A 17,481-nucleotide genomic window follows, 5' to 3' on the forward strand; every position below is an offset into this window, starting at 1 on the left:
AAGTCAGAAGCCTTTTCTGGTGAAAATGAGTGATATCTCTAAAAGTTAATGGGAGAAAGTGTGACAGTCTGAAGAAACCAGAGCAGAAGCTTTGGCTACAAGTCAAAATAGTCAGTTTGACATTAAGGATGTTTTCACAGCTCATAGTTCACTAGACTGAGTTTGATTGGGGATCAGAGTCGCAACATTTGTTCCATTTTCACCTGCTGTAGTTTTATTTCTCACTGCACTGAGTCAAATGAACCAAACCGTTTGAGCAACCTGTTCCCTCCTGGCCTGTGGAGGCGCTACATCAAAAACCTCTGAAGAATACATGAGCAAAACTTCCTTCTTTATGAAGAAAACGAGTGCTGCCTCGTTTTCTTTTGCCAAAGACAAAAGAAAATGAGACATTTGTCCCGCTAATGTGAGACTCGTGTTTCTTTCGGTTGTATTTACCCAGAATGCTCTGGCCTGTAGTTCACTTCCGCTTTTATTTTTTATTTTTTTATGCTGGTTGTATTACAGATTCTGTTTCGAGTCGCACTAAATTAAATTTCAGGTGATGTTCAACACATTGACAATAAATGATTGACTCGACTTAATATAGTTGACTTAATGTCAAGAAGTGAAGCCATGTCCTTCAGCCATCATAATCTTGGGCAGGCTTTAACTGAAATTTCTCCAACAGCCTGCGTAGCTGCGGGTTATGTTCAGTCCCACCGTTTTCAAATTTCAGACTCGCAAACTTAAAATTTCCACAGGGCAAAGAGTGACTCGTGAAAGAAAATTATAATGCACTCATCAGTGGAGAACGAAGAGAAGAAGGAGCAGAAGCGGAAGCCAATTACCCACATGGGAGGTCGACTGTGGTGAAAAGTGGCCGGCTGTTTTCTGTTCGATAACTACAGCGTGTCATCCCTTTGTGTCAACCAGAATTTTATCAGCCGCCCAGGGCTCGGCAGGAGAAGGCAGCCCCTTGCATGAGCAACAACAACAACCTGCAGCCAGACAGAGCCGCAGGCCCCAGATGGAAATGGGAATTAAGGGAGTCGGGCCACCACAGGGGCAAATGATATGCAGCAGATGAGCTGAAAAGAAACCTTGGACTGGGAGATACTTTCACACACGGAGGGATTCATTGCACTCGGCATGCTACCAGCAGGGAGGAGTATGGAAAAGGAAAATGTTACAGACATTAAAGAGGTAGGATTAGTCTTTTTTTCTTTTTTTTTTTTACCTCCCCTTCACAGTATTCCTTTCAAGCCTGTAAAGTAACAAAGCTCCAACTACACAGCAAAAGGAGTTGTGTTTCTTTAAGAAAGCGCCACTGTAGACTGTTATGAATACCTTACCCACATGTGAAGGAGGAATCCTGATAACGCAGACAAGAATAGTGTTTCTGTTAGATCACTCCATTTCTGTCAATTTAAATAATCTGTCACCAATTAGCTGGCTGTTCAGTCACATTTCTTGTAGAATTCACAGCAAAGACTGAAAATGATCAATTGTTTCAAATGCAAACACAGCTTTCAATCATTTTCTGTGTGTGTTTTCAAAGAGCATGAAGCTCTTAAAGAATATCTGTTCAGCGCAAAACTTAACAGTAAAAATTTTTTTATCAGCCAAAGTATTTCAGTTTTAATCTTGAGCCCACCAAATCTTATTCTACATGTTATCCTACATGAAGAACATGCTACAGTGTTGCTAGCAGCTGAAATAGTTAGCTGGGCTAACAGTGAGCCAGCTTACATTAAGTCCCCAGAGGAAGTGACACGTACCCAGCAACTGGACAGATTCCTTTGTAAGAGAAATATTGGGATTTTTACAGATTACCTGGCGAAAAAATATTTTTTGTTGACCTGTTTTCTCCAAAGTACTCATTTAGCAATTGAGTACTCAGTAATAAGTCTGGTATATTCAGGAAATGGCTGGTCTGTTATGTGCCAAGATAACAAAAAAAAAAAAAAAAAAACTTTACAAGTTTTAATTATAAAAACCTCTTTAGGAAAAAACCAAAGTCAATATTATAAATCTTTGCCAGTTTGAGATTCTTTAAGCACTACTTTGGTTTAGTTTTTTAGCCAACAAATATTATATTTTCTCTTTTTCATTTTGTTTATGCACTCAATCTGTGTAATGGAATACACAATGTGGAAACGCTGCCAGTACTGTGACATTTAAAAATATCAGCCAATGTCACTCATTAGCATATCTAACATTATCAGCGACTGAAACAACACGGCACACAACATCAGTTCCTAGTGTATTATTGGACAAGATAGTTAGTTTTGTATTTACTTACTAAAGGGCAACAGTAGAATGGAAAACAATCCAACAATTCAAGAAAACAATATTGGGTCCCCAAATAATTCAAACAATGACAAACCAGGTGTTAACATGAAATTATTCATTTTCACAATTTTGTGTCATAGTAAATAAAAGCTTTGGAAGTGAAACAAAGTAGCAATGCGCAGAAGCCTTTACAATCGCAACTACGACTAAAAGTCTGCACCCCTGGTCCCTTAATAAAACACATTCTTTGATATTCTGCAAAATGTAATGGTGACAATGAATGTGGCAGTTCAGCAACTCTAGAATGCACACTGTTTAGTTTTTCTTCTGGAAAGCTAACGTTTGAAGGGTTCTCTCCCTTCTTACCCTTTTTTTCCCCACAAAGCTTTTAAAGAAATGTCTTGTCAGTCTCTATATTCCCCCTGGACATCAATGCTTATAACACTTACGAGAGACGTTAACTTGGACCACACACGCACTACAAAGTCGGCTCGTGCTTTCTGTGGATGTTGGTTTAGAGGAGTTTGGGGTAACAAAGTGGGACAACAAAGTGGGTCACTTAGTGAGATTATAGGGCTTCAACCACTGGAGGAAATACCCCAGGTTAGTGTTGGAAGAAATTTGGTGCTTAGCTGACGTGTAATAGCAAAAAGGCTCTGAGGCGGCTGATTCAGAGAGCAGCTGAGTCAACTGAGTAACGGTTAAGGAGAGAAACTGTTTAGCTGAGCCGACTTGTCTCTCTAATTACCAGACGGAGTGTCAGCACCAACATCACACTAACTCACAGACTTCCGAGAAAGAGTAGCGGCATCAGCCTCTTCAGTGCATCAGGACAGACATCATTCAAAAAGGGCAAAAACATTGTTGCTAATTGTCAGAGTGCCTCGCCCCGTTCTCTTTGTTCTGGTTTGCTTTGAGAATAGACTGGTGAGTCCAAAAAAAAAAAGAAAAAACAGGTTTTTAGAGACAAGACAATAGCAAACCCTGCAGATAAGACTTTAAACATTATCATTTGGCTAAGCTTATGAGCTAGAGTCAATATGTTTATTGTGTGTTGCAACATTTGATGGAAAAGAGCAAACCGAAGGTGGCCGGGAATTCTTTTCTGCCAGAGGACGATGGTCCCAGATTTACAGATGCTAATCATCATATCACATGAGCACACATGACTGATGTCTCCTGGAGGTTCATGCTTGATGAGGCAAATGAGCTCGCATCACTACTTAAAACCAGAGATGAATCATGGAGCCACCAAAACTCCAGACACTTTGCCTCGGAGCTGAGAAATTGTGTCCCGGCAAAGTAAGACACTCACCAGGAATTAGTCGGATTAATTACCTGAGTGAATCTTCTCTCTAAATCTGGTTTGAACTTGGCCTGGCTTCTTATGAAACGACACATTAGTGTGTCGTTCCAATGCGTGTTCATCATGCAGATGAACACGCACCTGCATTTCTTTTGCACTTCCTTTTTTTTTTTTTTTTTTTTATTAATGAGACTGCTTTCTTCAAGTGTAGATTCATGAAATAGTTAGGTAATTTCCATTAGTGCCGGAATTCTTCCTGGGTCCATTTCATATTAAAATTAGCTGACAGTTGGGTGGTTTCAGAATGTTTTAAGGCCTTCAGTGGCTCAGATAAGGGACATTGTGGTCCCTGTGGGTGCTGCTTAAGAGAGGTAATTCATCAACGCAGTTCAAAAGATTACTATGATGGCAACACATTTGCATTAAGTGAATGTGTCCTTGAGATGGCCTACCAAATCCTGAATTATGAGGAGAGAGGATGGAGGAAGTAAAATGAGATTAAGAAAGAAAATAGAAAGAGAATAAGGGGGTAAGAAAAGAGCTGTTAGAAAACAACGACAAAATAAACAAAAAAGAAAGGTTAAGAGGCAAATTAGATAACTTTAAAAACAAAACAGCTATGTGTTTAGGAACAATGAATTGACAGAAATGAAACCTTTCAGGATGGCACATGGTGTTGCTGCTAAATGAAACTGGGCTAGTCTTAAGAACCGATATTTAAGAAAGTCAGTGTGGTTGTCTATTTAATGTTGAAATGGTAATGAAATACACATCTAATATATCAATATCAATACCAGTTATTAGCCATTACAGCAATGTTATTATTGGATATCGAGACCAGCTCAGATTTTCATATCAGTGCATCCCTTCATTGGACAGAGTGCTGCTTGCAGTTAGCCATGCTAACAGCTAATTTTAGATGCTGAAGAGAGCTCAAAATCTCAACTCTATAATCATATGGTCTTTATTTAGATGCTTTAGTGAAACGTGACGTCATTCTGTGTATCTTCATTTCCGGGCCCATCCAAGCTCCAGTAAGCAATCAGTTTCTTCAGCCTGCTTATTGCTCGGCTGCCTCTCATTCTGCTCCGTCTAAAACCCCTCCAGCTACAAACACCTCGCCAGATAATTGATTGCACTCGAGTGTGCATATTGCTAATAAAAAATAAATAAATAAATACTTGCCCACCTTGGATACTTTACCCTTTCTATTGCTTTTACAAACCAATCATGATCAACAAAAATTTGGTGATGTTGTATTGCCAGCCGAAGCGCTGTATTTCAGCTCACGTTTCAAAGTTTAGATTTATACATCCACTGGTGAATAGGGTATAAAAAGTGTGTGCAAGAAAGCAGCTTTAATCACGGTACTAGCCACAGGCCTCAGCACTGGGCAGTAAACTTAATCCTATCCACACCAAAGTTACAAAATAATGCAGCAGGAATACACTCGCCATAAATTTTTCTTACCTTAACAGAGCTGTTCAAGTTACCAATTTTTACCAACAAGCAAAGATTATACAACTTTCCTAAATTTTCATCCCCTGTAAACAAAAAATCAGAGTTCTCCTGAATGTCTTTTCTACCGACTTGCTGAAAAAGTATCAAGACCGCTGGCATCTGAGGCAACATGCATCTAATGGGAACATCTAATGGGAACATCTAGTGGGAACGTGATGGGAACATGTGCGACCAAGTGTGAATCGCTGTTTACCAGAGCAATGCAACGGGAAGCAGAACCAGCCTTTAATTATCAGAGGGGGTATCAGAGAGCGGCGGCTGAGTTGTAGTGTTTGGACCTGAAAGTTGCTGACAGTGCAACACTTTGTTAATGCCAGGTATTAAAAGAGGTCAGGAAAGCACTAAGGAACAGAGGCAAAACTAATAAATAATGCAAATCCACTTTCAGCAGAGAGCTCACAGGGGCTCAAAGAGACTCTCATGTTAAGACTCATAAGCTGAGAGCGATACACTGAGTTTTCAAGAAAAATCAGAGTTTTCCAAACTGATCTGGATCACATTTTCAAACTCCACTGAGCGACATCTTATTCATCTTTAGTTCCAGGGAATGTTCTTTTCTGAAAAAAATTTAAAAATAAATAAAATAATGGCATGTTTGTTTCTAGAATGAGCATAGAGTTGATCCACATATTAGGGACTACAACAGCCCCGAATAAAAACACTTAAATAAATGCCTATTTAAGAATAAAAATAAAAAAAAAAATACCAAAATATCACTATATGCATTGTGCTGTAACGTTGCACACAGTGGAAGCTGTGTTAGCATTACCACACAAGCTAACATCCTTGATTTGTGCATATCCAAACACCAGCTGATACTGGGTCAAGCAGCTTTGCATGAGTTACATGCCACAAAAGAAACAAACAGCAGAAGGTAAAAATGGTAAATGGCTTGTGCTTGTATAGCACTTAATTAAATCCATAGACAAGGCTGTAGCAATTCGCAAACACCGAATTGAACAGCTGAGCTCCTTATAGGAGCTATTTCTCAGAGCAACGCTGGTAAAAACCTTGTTAAAGGGTTAATAGAGGAGCCATGTTGGAGCCATGTTGGGATGACTTCCTCAAAGTTGAATTTCAGAAAGAGCAGAAGTTTTTAAAGAGACAGAGGTCTAATTTTGAGGTATTAAATTACATAGTAAAATTTTACACATCATATTTGATATGTATATAGTGTTTTTCTAACAACTGGAGTTAACATTTACTGGATTGTGCTGTAAAATGTTCCTGGAAATGACATAATACTGCCCCTTTGATACAAAGGTAGTGTACATTTTTTTTTTACCTTTACTATGAGTCAGCTGCACTCTTGCTGCTGACTGTTAAAAGTGTACAATTCTCCCTCCTGCAGTACACAATGTGAGGTGCTCACAGCCAGGCGTGGGAGGTGACGCGTTTGGATGATGGCTTTTTTATCTTCAGATTTTTCGGTACCAAGTTTTGCTATTTCACTTCTTTTCTTGAGCTGTTATCATTCGGTGGAGAGGATAAGTCAGCACTGCTGATGGAAAAGTTCCACATGGATAATTTTTATTTTTTTGATCAAATAAAAAAAAAAGAAAAAGAAAGAAAAGAAAAACCTTGATCTCTCTACCTTAAGCCACCAATCATTTCCAGAACACATCACCTTTGACACACCAGCCACCATTTCCCAGTTGTGATGTTCATCATGTTTGGTTTCTTGAAGTTTAGATTATCTGCTTAATCATCCAGGCTGGTCCTTTTTAAGAAGTTCATAAACAGCAACAGGCCTATTTAACATTGATTTATGATTATGGTCATACTGTGTCAGTTAGAAAGATGCCTTCCCGAACAGAAAGCCGTGATAAACGTACCTGGCATTAGAAATCGACAGGTCTTTCATTTGCTAGATTAAACAGTGGTAAAATGGTGCATTATGAAAACAAATTAGAAATTTTACACAGAAAATGTATAAAACTAAGCAAATGAGATAAATAACCTTTCAGTGGCAGAACAGACTATTTTGTGAAAAGAGAACGACATATATATTTTAAAAAGGACGAGGGCTGCATTAATGAGCACTTGTATCTGGGCAGAAGGAAGTATGACTGCATCACCATTACTCACTTACTTAGTGCAAAAATGATTTTTGTGTAATTGACATTAAACTTGATCGAACGTTGACCGTCTCTATCAAATTTTAGTGCATTTCCCCCCAATCTTTCGGTTGCTGGAGGAAACCAAAACAATTCGATCAAGCAACCTAAATGAGCTTCCTAATGGACAGTGTGACATGATTCTCCCAGTGAGATCATCGTCTTCAGAGTGGACTGTAGAGACGGCCAGGATGTCCACACTTCTTCTGATACAAAAGCCGCTCACACATAAGCTAACTTGTTTCAGCTTTGCTTCTCTTTTTAAAAGTATTCTTAACATACACTCACCAGATATGTAGGCACCACATCCACTCGACTGCATGTCAACACAAACAGCAATTGGCCAATGAAATGAAAATCATTCAGTATCAAGAGAGTTTTGGTTTTGGTTCAAGTCAAAGAATCAGAATGAGAATAAAGGGGGAATTCCCTTCGTCCAGAGAGATACTTTATGTAAATCTGATTTCCACTAGAATTGTGCAATATTGGAAAGACTGAAGGATAGCTGTAGCTAACCTTCCATCAGGATATCACCGTTATCAATATTTATTGTTTAGGTTTGATATATAATCAAACTTCTGACCAAGTGTTTTGTTGTGTTTTTTTTTTCTTTTGAATTATTTGGTTTAAACCTAGGACAGAATTTGAATAAAGTTTTTGGTGTCTATAAAATACTCTAATATTTTAACATCATTAAAAAGGAATGACAATAGAAAAAAATTGAAACAAATTTGCTTGTATTTCTGCTTTTAAAAAATGCAAAAAATTATTTGAGAACAAATAAAAACAAAATCATCTTTAGGCAGATTTGAGAAACATACAGCAATACAAAAATAAGATAAAATTTCAAAAGGAAAATGGAACTAAAGTATCGATCTTGGTATCGGTTTGATGCCAACTTGGTATCAGTATTATCGGTATTTTGGATAAGGACATTTTTGTTGAAATTATTCTCAATGTTGTGAGGAGATAGCTTAAAGCTGTAGTATGTAACTTTTATAGATAATTTATAATATTTGTTCAATGTCAAAAAATTTCAAATTTCATACTGTCACAACATAGTGATAGTTTTAAGAAATATGCAAATATATATATATATTTTTTTTTTCTTTAAGTTGTATACTGCAGCTTTAACCAGCACATAAAAGAGAAATCTCCTTGACCTTGTTCTAAAGTCAAATAAAATCGAGGTCATCTGTTTCACAGTCTGTCGCTCTCTGGTGATTCTAGACAAATCCAGCAAAACTAAAACCATCGATCTAAAAAAGGTCAGCTGAAAAAAAGCTTTCAATTACGGCAAAGTAATGAGAAAAAGTATTATTGTCTGCATTTCCCAGACCTACAGTGAAGTGCCTTAATGCATTAAACCTATTGTAAATGTAAAAGTCAAACCTTCGTGTTTCCAGCTGCGCACTTCTTTCAGCTTCAGTGTTTCTGCACTCACTATTCCGTTTTGATCACTTTCAGGGATCGTGCTCAAAGCATCATGGGTATCCCAAGAGTTTATTGTGATAAAAGGATTTCTCACAGCTGCACTGAGCTTTCTTTTTTTTTTTTTTTTTTATCTGGCAGCATCTGAGAGAAACAAACCAGCCATCCAAGCATGTGTTCAATCCCATTTGAAAAAAAGAAAAGAAAAAAAAGAAATCTTTCTGGGGACTGTGGGCCCCTGAAGAACACCAGGAAGTGTAATCAGCGATGACCCATGTAAAGCCCAACTGGTCTCAGGGTGTTTGTTAACATACCCAGAAATCCTCAAGGGATCTGTGCTTGGAGGAGTGGAACAAGCAGTGGATATTATGGAATGAGTGATGGAGACGTCTGCCAGCCGTGATTTAGCACAGCCAGTGGCCGGCTACCATCAGCGCTCACACCTGAACGTCAGTGTGTGTGTAAAGTATTGGTCCACGCCTACATTAACATAGAAAATGTCAGAGCAGATTGCATGGGGGCAACGTTTGTTTGTATATATGACAAAGTTACACAGTGAAGCAGCCAGGCGCCTGCAGTGAGGAAACAACCTTTCAGTACGAGGACTATTGGAAAGGGGGCCGTGGTGACCTCAGGGGAAATCTGGTAAAGTAAGCAGATCATGGCGGTAACGCCACGGCAACATTTCCTTCGAATTTCAGCCAGGACTAAAGTAAAGCTCACTACTCCCAGGACACATGAGAGAGGGATAGTGGGATTTCAAGAATATTAACCAGCCTGATTTCTTTCATGTGTTTTTTATGTTTTGTTTTTTTTTCTTTTCTGATCAGCATGTTAGAAAGAACTTAGTAGAGATCAGCCACTACCCACAGGATGGTAGTTCAGCGTCTTCTTTCTTTTGTGGCTTCTTTTTTGTGTGCTAACTAGCTGCTGCCTGCTAAAGAGCACTTTTATAAATCCTAACATGGTGTGGGACAGAAACCTGACGCTGGTGCATTCATAAAATGTATACACACTCACAACTCATATAGAGAGATGCAGTTGTCTAAATTACCAGAATTCGTTTGAAATGAAACATTTAGGTGGACTGAACATGAGAACTGCATAGACATAAAGAATTAATCAGTGAAATATTATTATTATAATTGAAGAGACTGAAAAGGAATATAAATTTAAAATGTTAACCAACGAGAACTTGAAAAGTCTCCATGCACTCCTGGAGTCAGGATATGGAATAATTCAAGTGAGGATCTAAAATAGAGTCCAAATATCAGACAGTTTAAGAAAATGTATAAATATGTGTTGTTAGGAGCACATAATGGCTCAGCCTGCTCATCACAATTTGAGATGGCGATGATGAGAAAAGTGCATATTTGTAGAGATATAAATATATGTCAGTTTATTGTGGCTCCTTTAATTTTTATTTGCTATTACGAGATGTATTAAAGGTGGGAAGCTAAGTATTGTTTGCATATTCAAAACAAATAAAAAAAAATAAACAACTGAATACATGAAATAAGTAAAAGTCTTGAAGTCACAGCTCCTTCATAAGACTCTTCCAGGCAGCAGCAGTTTTCAGTTGCTGTTTTTTTGCTTACTGGACTTTCTGTGTCAACTTTAATCTCCACCAAAAAATGCTCAACTGGATTCAGATCAGAATGTTCCACTGTAACAATCTCCCCAAGTCGCTTTGGCTGAGTGCTTTGGGTCTATCTGAAATAACATAAATACACCAGTAGCCCAAAAATAACATTATTCTTTTAATGCTCTGTTAGGTTGTGTAAAGAAGATCACTTACCTTGACAAAAAAGCAACAGATCACGCTTGACCTCAATACACACACCAATGACACATTTCCAGTATTTCATTGACTTGACACACTTTCCTCATGCAGCATTCAGTGTCCCAATATTCACAATAGCGATGTATCGGGAACATTTAACATGTAAATAAAAAAGACATAAAAAAACATTTTGTATATGGAAAAATATAAAAATGGTACAATGACGTTAAGCTTTGTGTCTTAAGTCCACATGGCGACATGGAACAGCGGTTTGTTAAATCACAGGTTGATGGCTGCCAGTTGGAAATACCGACTTGCTCTTCTATGGAATTTTGTTGCCACACACGGGTTTTGTTTGGCTGTTCTGGTGTCATGCTGTAGGTCCAAAGCCCCTGCATGCTGGAACTAATGGCCGCTTCAGTTTAAGTGTGCGTGTGTGAGCAGCCTGGCTCCCTGCCCAGGGTGTACTCCAGCCCTCGCCTGTTGACTGCTGGGACCGACTCCAGCCACCCGCAACCCTCAACTAGATTAAGCAAGTGTAGAAAATGAATGAGTGGTGTTTCATTTGCAGTGTAAGGCTTGCGGTCGGCTCACACACACATCTGAGCATATTTACATCTCACCACCAAAACCTTTGACTTCCACAATAGAAGGCAAGTCAGTGTAGGGAAAACCACCATCTTAATTTGAAATGCCGTCTGAAGGGAATCAGCAGCTAAATGCACTCCTGTCTGTAAAAGTGACAACAAAGCTAACATTGTGTTGTCCATAGAGACAGCTAATCCCATAAGGCACAGTTTATTTCCCTGAACAACTCATAAAAGGTGAGGAAGATCAAAGTCTCCCTTGAATCACCTCCAGCAGACACAACTCTTTCCTTGCTGCTCGATCCAGCACAATATTTTATTTCCGTTTCTTTTTTTCTCTTTTCAGCTCACATTTGTAAATTTACCAAGATGAGCTGGGAAGCAGAGTACAACCAGGATAAAAATAAGATGCATTATGATGCTTTCAGAAGGAGCAACAGAGAGTTAGGACATTATTCACAAAAGATTCTGTTTCTAAGTTCCATAAACAATCAGAAGCATCTTTTAAGACTAAAACACCACTCTGGTAATATTCTTCAGCTGCTGTCTTGTAAATTCAGATTTTCCTGATTAATACAGTCAATATGTTTAAATTCACTTGACACTTAAAGTAACCTTTGCTAGTTGCTTTATGTGGTTACAGGTGCCTCATATATCAGCCTGACCCTGACTTAAGATTCAAAACAAGTTGGACATTTTCAAGAAAAACCATAACAAGTTGGATCCCAACCAGAGGTTACACTAGACTTATTTTATTTTCCGACATTTTTGACAGATGTGGTCAAAAGAAATCTTGGCTTAGTTATGATCTGTCAAAGTGATGGATGGGCTTCAGATTTTTTCATCACCGTTAAGAAAAATGAGCCAGCTTAAACAATTTGCTTTCTTATATTAAGCAGGTAGAAGGTGTCCCAATAAAAATAAATATATTTGCACATGTTGAAAATGTTTTTGGATTTTATTAGCTACCTATACAACCACTATCAGAGGACAGGAACTGGGGGAGTAGAAATGGGTTCATAGTGTAACAGACTAGACTTCACAATAAAAAAAAGTTCATATTAGTTGATATTGCTGTATATGACAGTATAGAACAAATCACAATTTATGTCAAATTGGTACTACAAAGATTTGAAAGCATCAGAATGTCAGTTTTGCAGGAAGCAAACTATCGTGCAGGGCATTCTGGGTAAATATAATCAAAGAGATGTCACGATCTGGTGCTTTGTCTGTTGTTTTATCAAAACAAAAGACAAATCCTACAATTGCTAAAATCTAATGCCACTCCGTTTTTTGCTTACATTTTGTGAAAAAGGACGTTGTGTTTTTTATGTTTCCTTCAGTGGTCACAGTGGGGTCGCACTCCACTGTGCGAGGAGAGGGAAGGTTTTTCAAAATGGTTGGTTTGATTCAGTGCAGTGTGAAAGAGAACCACAGCAACTGAAACAAATGTAACTTTGGTCTCCCGTCTACCAGACTATCAGATGTGAAAACAATCTTAATGTGACAATCATACATTGGACCTCATCAAACTTGACTCAACGCTTAAGTAACATTGTTCATGCAAATTTGTGATTGTGACTTGCTAAATGTAAAAATGCTAAAAGGAATAACTTGCTTACATTAGTGTGCATTTTTGCAAGTATGGCTACGCCTAAATTGTATTGACAATAGACACATAAAACACACAAGACGTAGGGATAGGGCCCCAAACAAAGGAGGTGAAGTTTGACCATGATGTCCACAAAGGACTCTCTTGAAATGTGAATTAACCCTTGACCTGTGAGCCTTGTTAAAATCTACCTGGCAGGAGGTCTGCTGTCGGGTTTGGCCAGTTGAAGGTCTTGATCAACTGCCAGTCGAAGTCGTCCTCTTGACCCTGGCGGTATTCACATAACCCGGAGTCTGAGTCCTCGTTGAAGGTGCAGCCAGCTGCAGAGGGAAGAAAACATATTTAATTCAGTTCAAAATGAAAAAGCAGAAAAAGGGCTATAATAATAATTTCTCTGTGGCGCTGGGTGGCTTCATGCACTTAGGCTATGGTCCTGGCTTTGGGTCTCGGGCCATTTGCTTCATGGCCTTCTCTCTCCTCCCTACAATCCTTCAAGGTACTGTTCAATAAAGACCATTAAGGCCTGACATAACTTATAAAAGAAGAAGAAATGTCTTATTTGCTTGTCACTGTCAAGAGAAAACTGAAGAATTTTTACATCACCACAATTACACCTTAACACATCAGTTCCCAGAGAACCTTCCCCATCCTAAGCTACATTAAAGTTAAAAGTTAGTGCCAGGTGGTCAGGACGCACTGCCTCTACTCATCTCTTTCTTTAAAAATCTACTGCCATTTAGTACAGCACACCCTGTGGTGGGAAAAATGACACAGCAGCCACGGAACATGACTCTAATAACCAGAAATAATGGGCTGCAGCGAAAGAGAGTTTCCAGCTGATGGAGGACAACAGCCGGCTGCCTCTCAATCCATTATCGCACAAACCACAAGGTTTTAAAGCCAATCGCCATCAGGTGGAGGAGTAAAACTCTATTTTCTTCTTTAATTAGTCAAAGTACAGTTGTACTCTTGAGAAAATATCACGAGAGCCAGTCTGTGACTGTTTGCAGGTAAGACTGGTGTGGCTTCATTTTGTTCCACTGAATGCTCCTCTGAGCCTGGGTTTGAAAAGGTTTTCTTCTTCTGTAGTTTTTGGCTTACTTGAATCTTTCATTGTTCAAATCTTAAGAAACAATTCAATCATGACTTCAGGATTTTGCTCAACTAATGCACATAACTGCACAAGAACTAGAAATTTGCTGAAAAGGCTGCAAACGAATCACTCAATTTCTAGGCTATCAAGATAGAGTCCAAATTTTAAGAAAAAGTTTGACTTCTGATTATAGTTAATGGCAACCCAAATTGGAGAAATTTCACATATTTCAGATACTGTTAGTAAAAGCTAATGCTACATAACTAATAGCAAATGCAAGATGAGATTAAATAGTCATCCCATGTCAAAATTTCAGACCTGACATTAACATATTTATAGGACCAAATATTTTTTTTATGATTTTAAGACATTTTAAGGAGTTAATTTTAGAAACATGAATTTCGAACTTTTTCAAAACACTCAGTGTTCTAACGCCTGGACTCTGGATTCTGTACTGAGCTGCATTGTCAAAGTTATGCATACACAGAATCTCTGGTTTCCATGGTAGTTTGAGACAGTCTCAAGAATACATACAATAGCTGGTGGAGTTTTTTTAGTCAATAAATGACACAGCAATGTGCAGCATTATTTAGCAACAATCGTAAATGTTGTTGCTTTTACATTTTTAGATTTATTTATTCTTTTTTTTTTTTTTACATTAATTCACCTGTGGTATTTTCACTCAAGGTCATCATATCTTCAGAAACTCTAACCAGACAACAGCAACGTCCAGTGGTGAGATAGAGCAGTTATCACCACTAGATGTGAGTGAATTCAAAACTTTTAATGAGCAGCTTTACATTATACTACAGCGTCTATATTCTGCAGCAGAATATAGAAGCTGTAATTTAAAATCCATTAGCTTTGAAAGCCTTCTAAAATTAGAAACCAACAACAACATTCCTGACTCCAGGTAGACGGTGTGTTTGGCCAGTTCTGTGAGCAGGACTGATAAATGAGGGATTTAGATTGAAGGGAATTGCTCATTTATAAAACATCCCCAGTTCAGCCTGTCACTGAGGCGGTCGGCAGACCGCTGCTCAATCTGAACCTGGCTTGCAGCGCGGCCCTAGTGGTCAGTCTGCCTGCAGTCCCAGGACCCTCTTCAGCAGTGTGTTCTAATAGAACCTGACAGCAGTTACAGAGCAAGCAGATTTCAGGCCAGTTTCTGCTTAATATTCTAACATGTGGTCTGGCTCCCCCTGTGCGGCGCTTTGGTTTCTGTCTGTGTTAGACTTCTTCTTCTTCTGTTTCCTCGACTAATAATCCATGCAGTCAGAACGCCGCAATATGATACTCGGACTTCTCACGACCACTTTTGACACAGACACCGACCCCGGCCCCTCTCCCGTTTGCCTGCAGCCAAAGCAAGTGTTTCCGACTGTAAGCAGATCAGAGTTCTAATTGCCCCCCTGCGTGACAGTGGCTTGTTGGGATGTGTAGCAGCATGTCTGAGGAGGAAAGGGTCGAGTGGCAGAGCGCGGCCCGCGGTGAAGGCCTGCTTTTCATCACCAGCCCTCCAGCAGCTCCGTGATGAAATGTCTCCATCAGACACGTTCCACTGATTCCCTCATTAAGGTTCATCCTTCCAAGCCTTCTTTGCTCTTAGCACAACAGTTCCTCTCGGCGCACAAATGAGCTTCCCTGGCAGCAAAAGGCGCAAACCCATGTAATTAGAAAAGCCGCGTAGATCCGGCTGAATTTGAATTGGTGTATGCGTGTGTGTAGTAATGGAGTGGGATGTTTAAATTTGCCTGTGTGCTGTTGTGATGTTTACTTAAAGCTGACTGAACCTGGTATGAACCTGTCCATGTCTCACAGGCTTAAGCTCAAGGTTTTCAAACAGCACTTTTGCATTCAGTGGTTTGTTTGTCAAGAAAGTCTGGTTTGTTTGGGAACGTGTCAACGTGTAAACTATCTGATGGTAAAAGGTGATCTCTGGTCCGCCTGCAAACCAACATCTGGGTTCAGGTGAAGTGAACTCTGGTGAAGTTCGAATGCAGTGTGAATGTCACGCAGATCAGAAACCACTTCAAAAGTAAGAATTGGACTATACCACAGGGCATTCTGGGTAAAAGCAACCAAAAACAAGCGTGTGAGTTTAGAGCTTGTGCTAGAGAAATTAAACAACCGCTAAAATTTGACGTTGCTCCACTGTTGTTTACATTTAGTGAAGAAGGAAGTTGTGCTTAATGTCCTCTTCAGGTGCTTTGAAGCAATGCAGTGTGTAACCAAGCGGCAGCTGAAAATAGAACATGCTGCAAACTTTTGCCCCTGATGGAACCACTGCCGAACTACCAGGTGAGAAAAGCCGACTCCAAATCATTTTTTCCTCTCTGCTCAGCTCTCACACTCAGTGGCTCCGGCCTGCTCATGTCAGACCTTTGCTCTGATTGGCAGCATGGCCTTCTGTCTTCTTTAAAACAAGACAAATTCTAACTAAAAGGAGGAATCGCATCAGCCCATCTGAACTGAGACATTGTTCAGTTACTGGCTTTGGTTCTCTGTTAATGGTTCTGTTTTTTACAGTGTTTTATTAATTTGCTTTTGTGTCAAATAAAAATTAAAAGTTTGATCAAAATAATAAAAGTAGCAATGCCTGCTTTGATAACAGAAAAAAACCATAAACTTAGGCAAGTGTAGAGTTTCTCATAAGAACACTAAAAGCAAAAATTATTTATTAATGTACAAGACGTGCCAGTTAAGCAAAAATATGAAGCTACAGATAATAATGAATGAAGAGTCTTTTAGAGGCTGAGAGGGCCAGCTGTTCCTTGGGAGCTGGTGGGCAATTATTCAGTTAGAAAAGGTAGATTCACTGAGCCATGGATTAATACACATTGATTTGTCTATTGTCGTGTTTTTAAGAATGAGTCGAGGAATAACGTCTGTTTTTATGGGTAGGAAGTAATTCCACATTGAGGTGTTTCTGAAGAAATCTCTGGCCCTCATCTACTTTCATTCTACATTCTTAAATGATTCCTCCTTCTTATTTTATGGAAATCAGAATTCTGCATCCTGCTTCACAATAATCCATCCTTCAAAGTATTCAAGTACAGGCTGAGTTTGCCAGGAGAGGCCCTGGAAGGAGAACGATGATAAACGTACTAACTGGCATCAAGCTCTTTGGAGGTGATCCGAGTTGGAGTCCAACTCGGATCACCTCCACGCCGCACATGCCAGTAACCCACACAGGCAGTCGCATCGTAAATACGCAGTGATGAAGTGGGCAGAGAACACAAGCCTCTTATATGGCATTTATCTTGGAGAGGGTGAAATAAATTAGAGGGGCGGACTAGGAGCTGTGGGCTGGCTGAAGAGCCCTTAAACACAAGAAGCAGAGGCGAGAGCCGAGCCAAAGAGGGCGTGGATAATGAGGACAAATCACACGTAGTGCAGAGCTTGTAAGACAAAAGGGATTTCTCACAGAACAAGATTTTTTTTCTTCTTCCCTCTGGAGCTTCACTGTATGAAAACACTGAGGGCTGATCAAAGGAGACCAGACTGTAGATGGGCTGTGATTGATCAGACCGCTGTAGTATCATTCTCAGAGGTCTTAAATCCTCCACGCATAAAAAAGGGACTCTCACTGACGATTATTCTTTTGAGGATGACGGCGATTACACGGCTTCTCGCAAAGGCAGACAGTCGGCTGGCGCGGGGCGGATGCCAGTCTCAAGGACAAACTTCCTCTGCTTATTTGGAGAGAACCAAGTGGGAAAGCTCCTGCTTCCTCTCATGACCCACTGTCTCATTG

The 17,481-nt window shown here is 39.4% G+C and overlaps 1 protein-coding gene across 4 annotated transcripts in view; it reads right to left on the minus strand.

Annotated features, from left to right (window-relative positions):
- Positions 1 to 17,481, minus strand: part of ptprua (protein tyrosine phosphatase receptor type Ua) — a 161,247-nt gene that overhangs the window by 114,034 nt on the left and 29,732 nt on the right. For all 4 annotated transcript variants that reach the window (XM_055055840.1, XM_055055839.1, XM_055055838.1 and 1 more), the window contains exon 2: positions 12,823 to 12,951. In XM_055055840.1, the coding sequence (XP_054911815.1) occupies positions 12,823 to 12,951 (129 nt within the window). The remainder of the gene's footprint in view (positions 1 to 12,822; positions 12,952 to 17,481) is intronic.

Source organism: Poeciliopsis prolifica, unplaced genomic scaffold (genome assembly GCF_027474105.1).
Source record: "Poeciliopsis prolifica strain line A6 unplaced genomic scaffold, Auburn_PproV2 SCAFFOLD043, whole genome shotgun sequence".
In the NCBI taxonomy this organism is placed as follows: domain Eukaryota; kingdom Metazoa; phylum Chordata; class Actinopteri; order Cyprinodontiformes; family Poeciliidae; genus Poeciliopsis; species Poeciliopsis prolifica.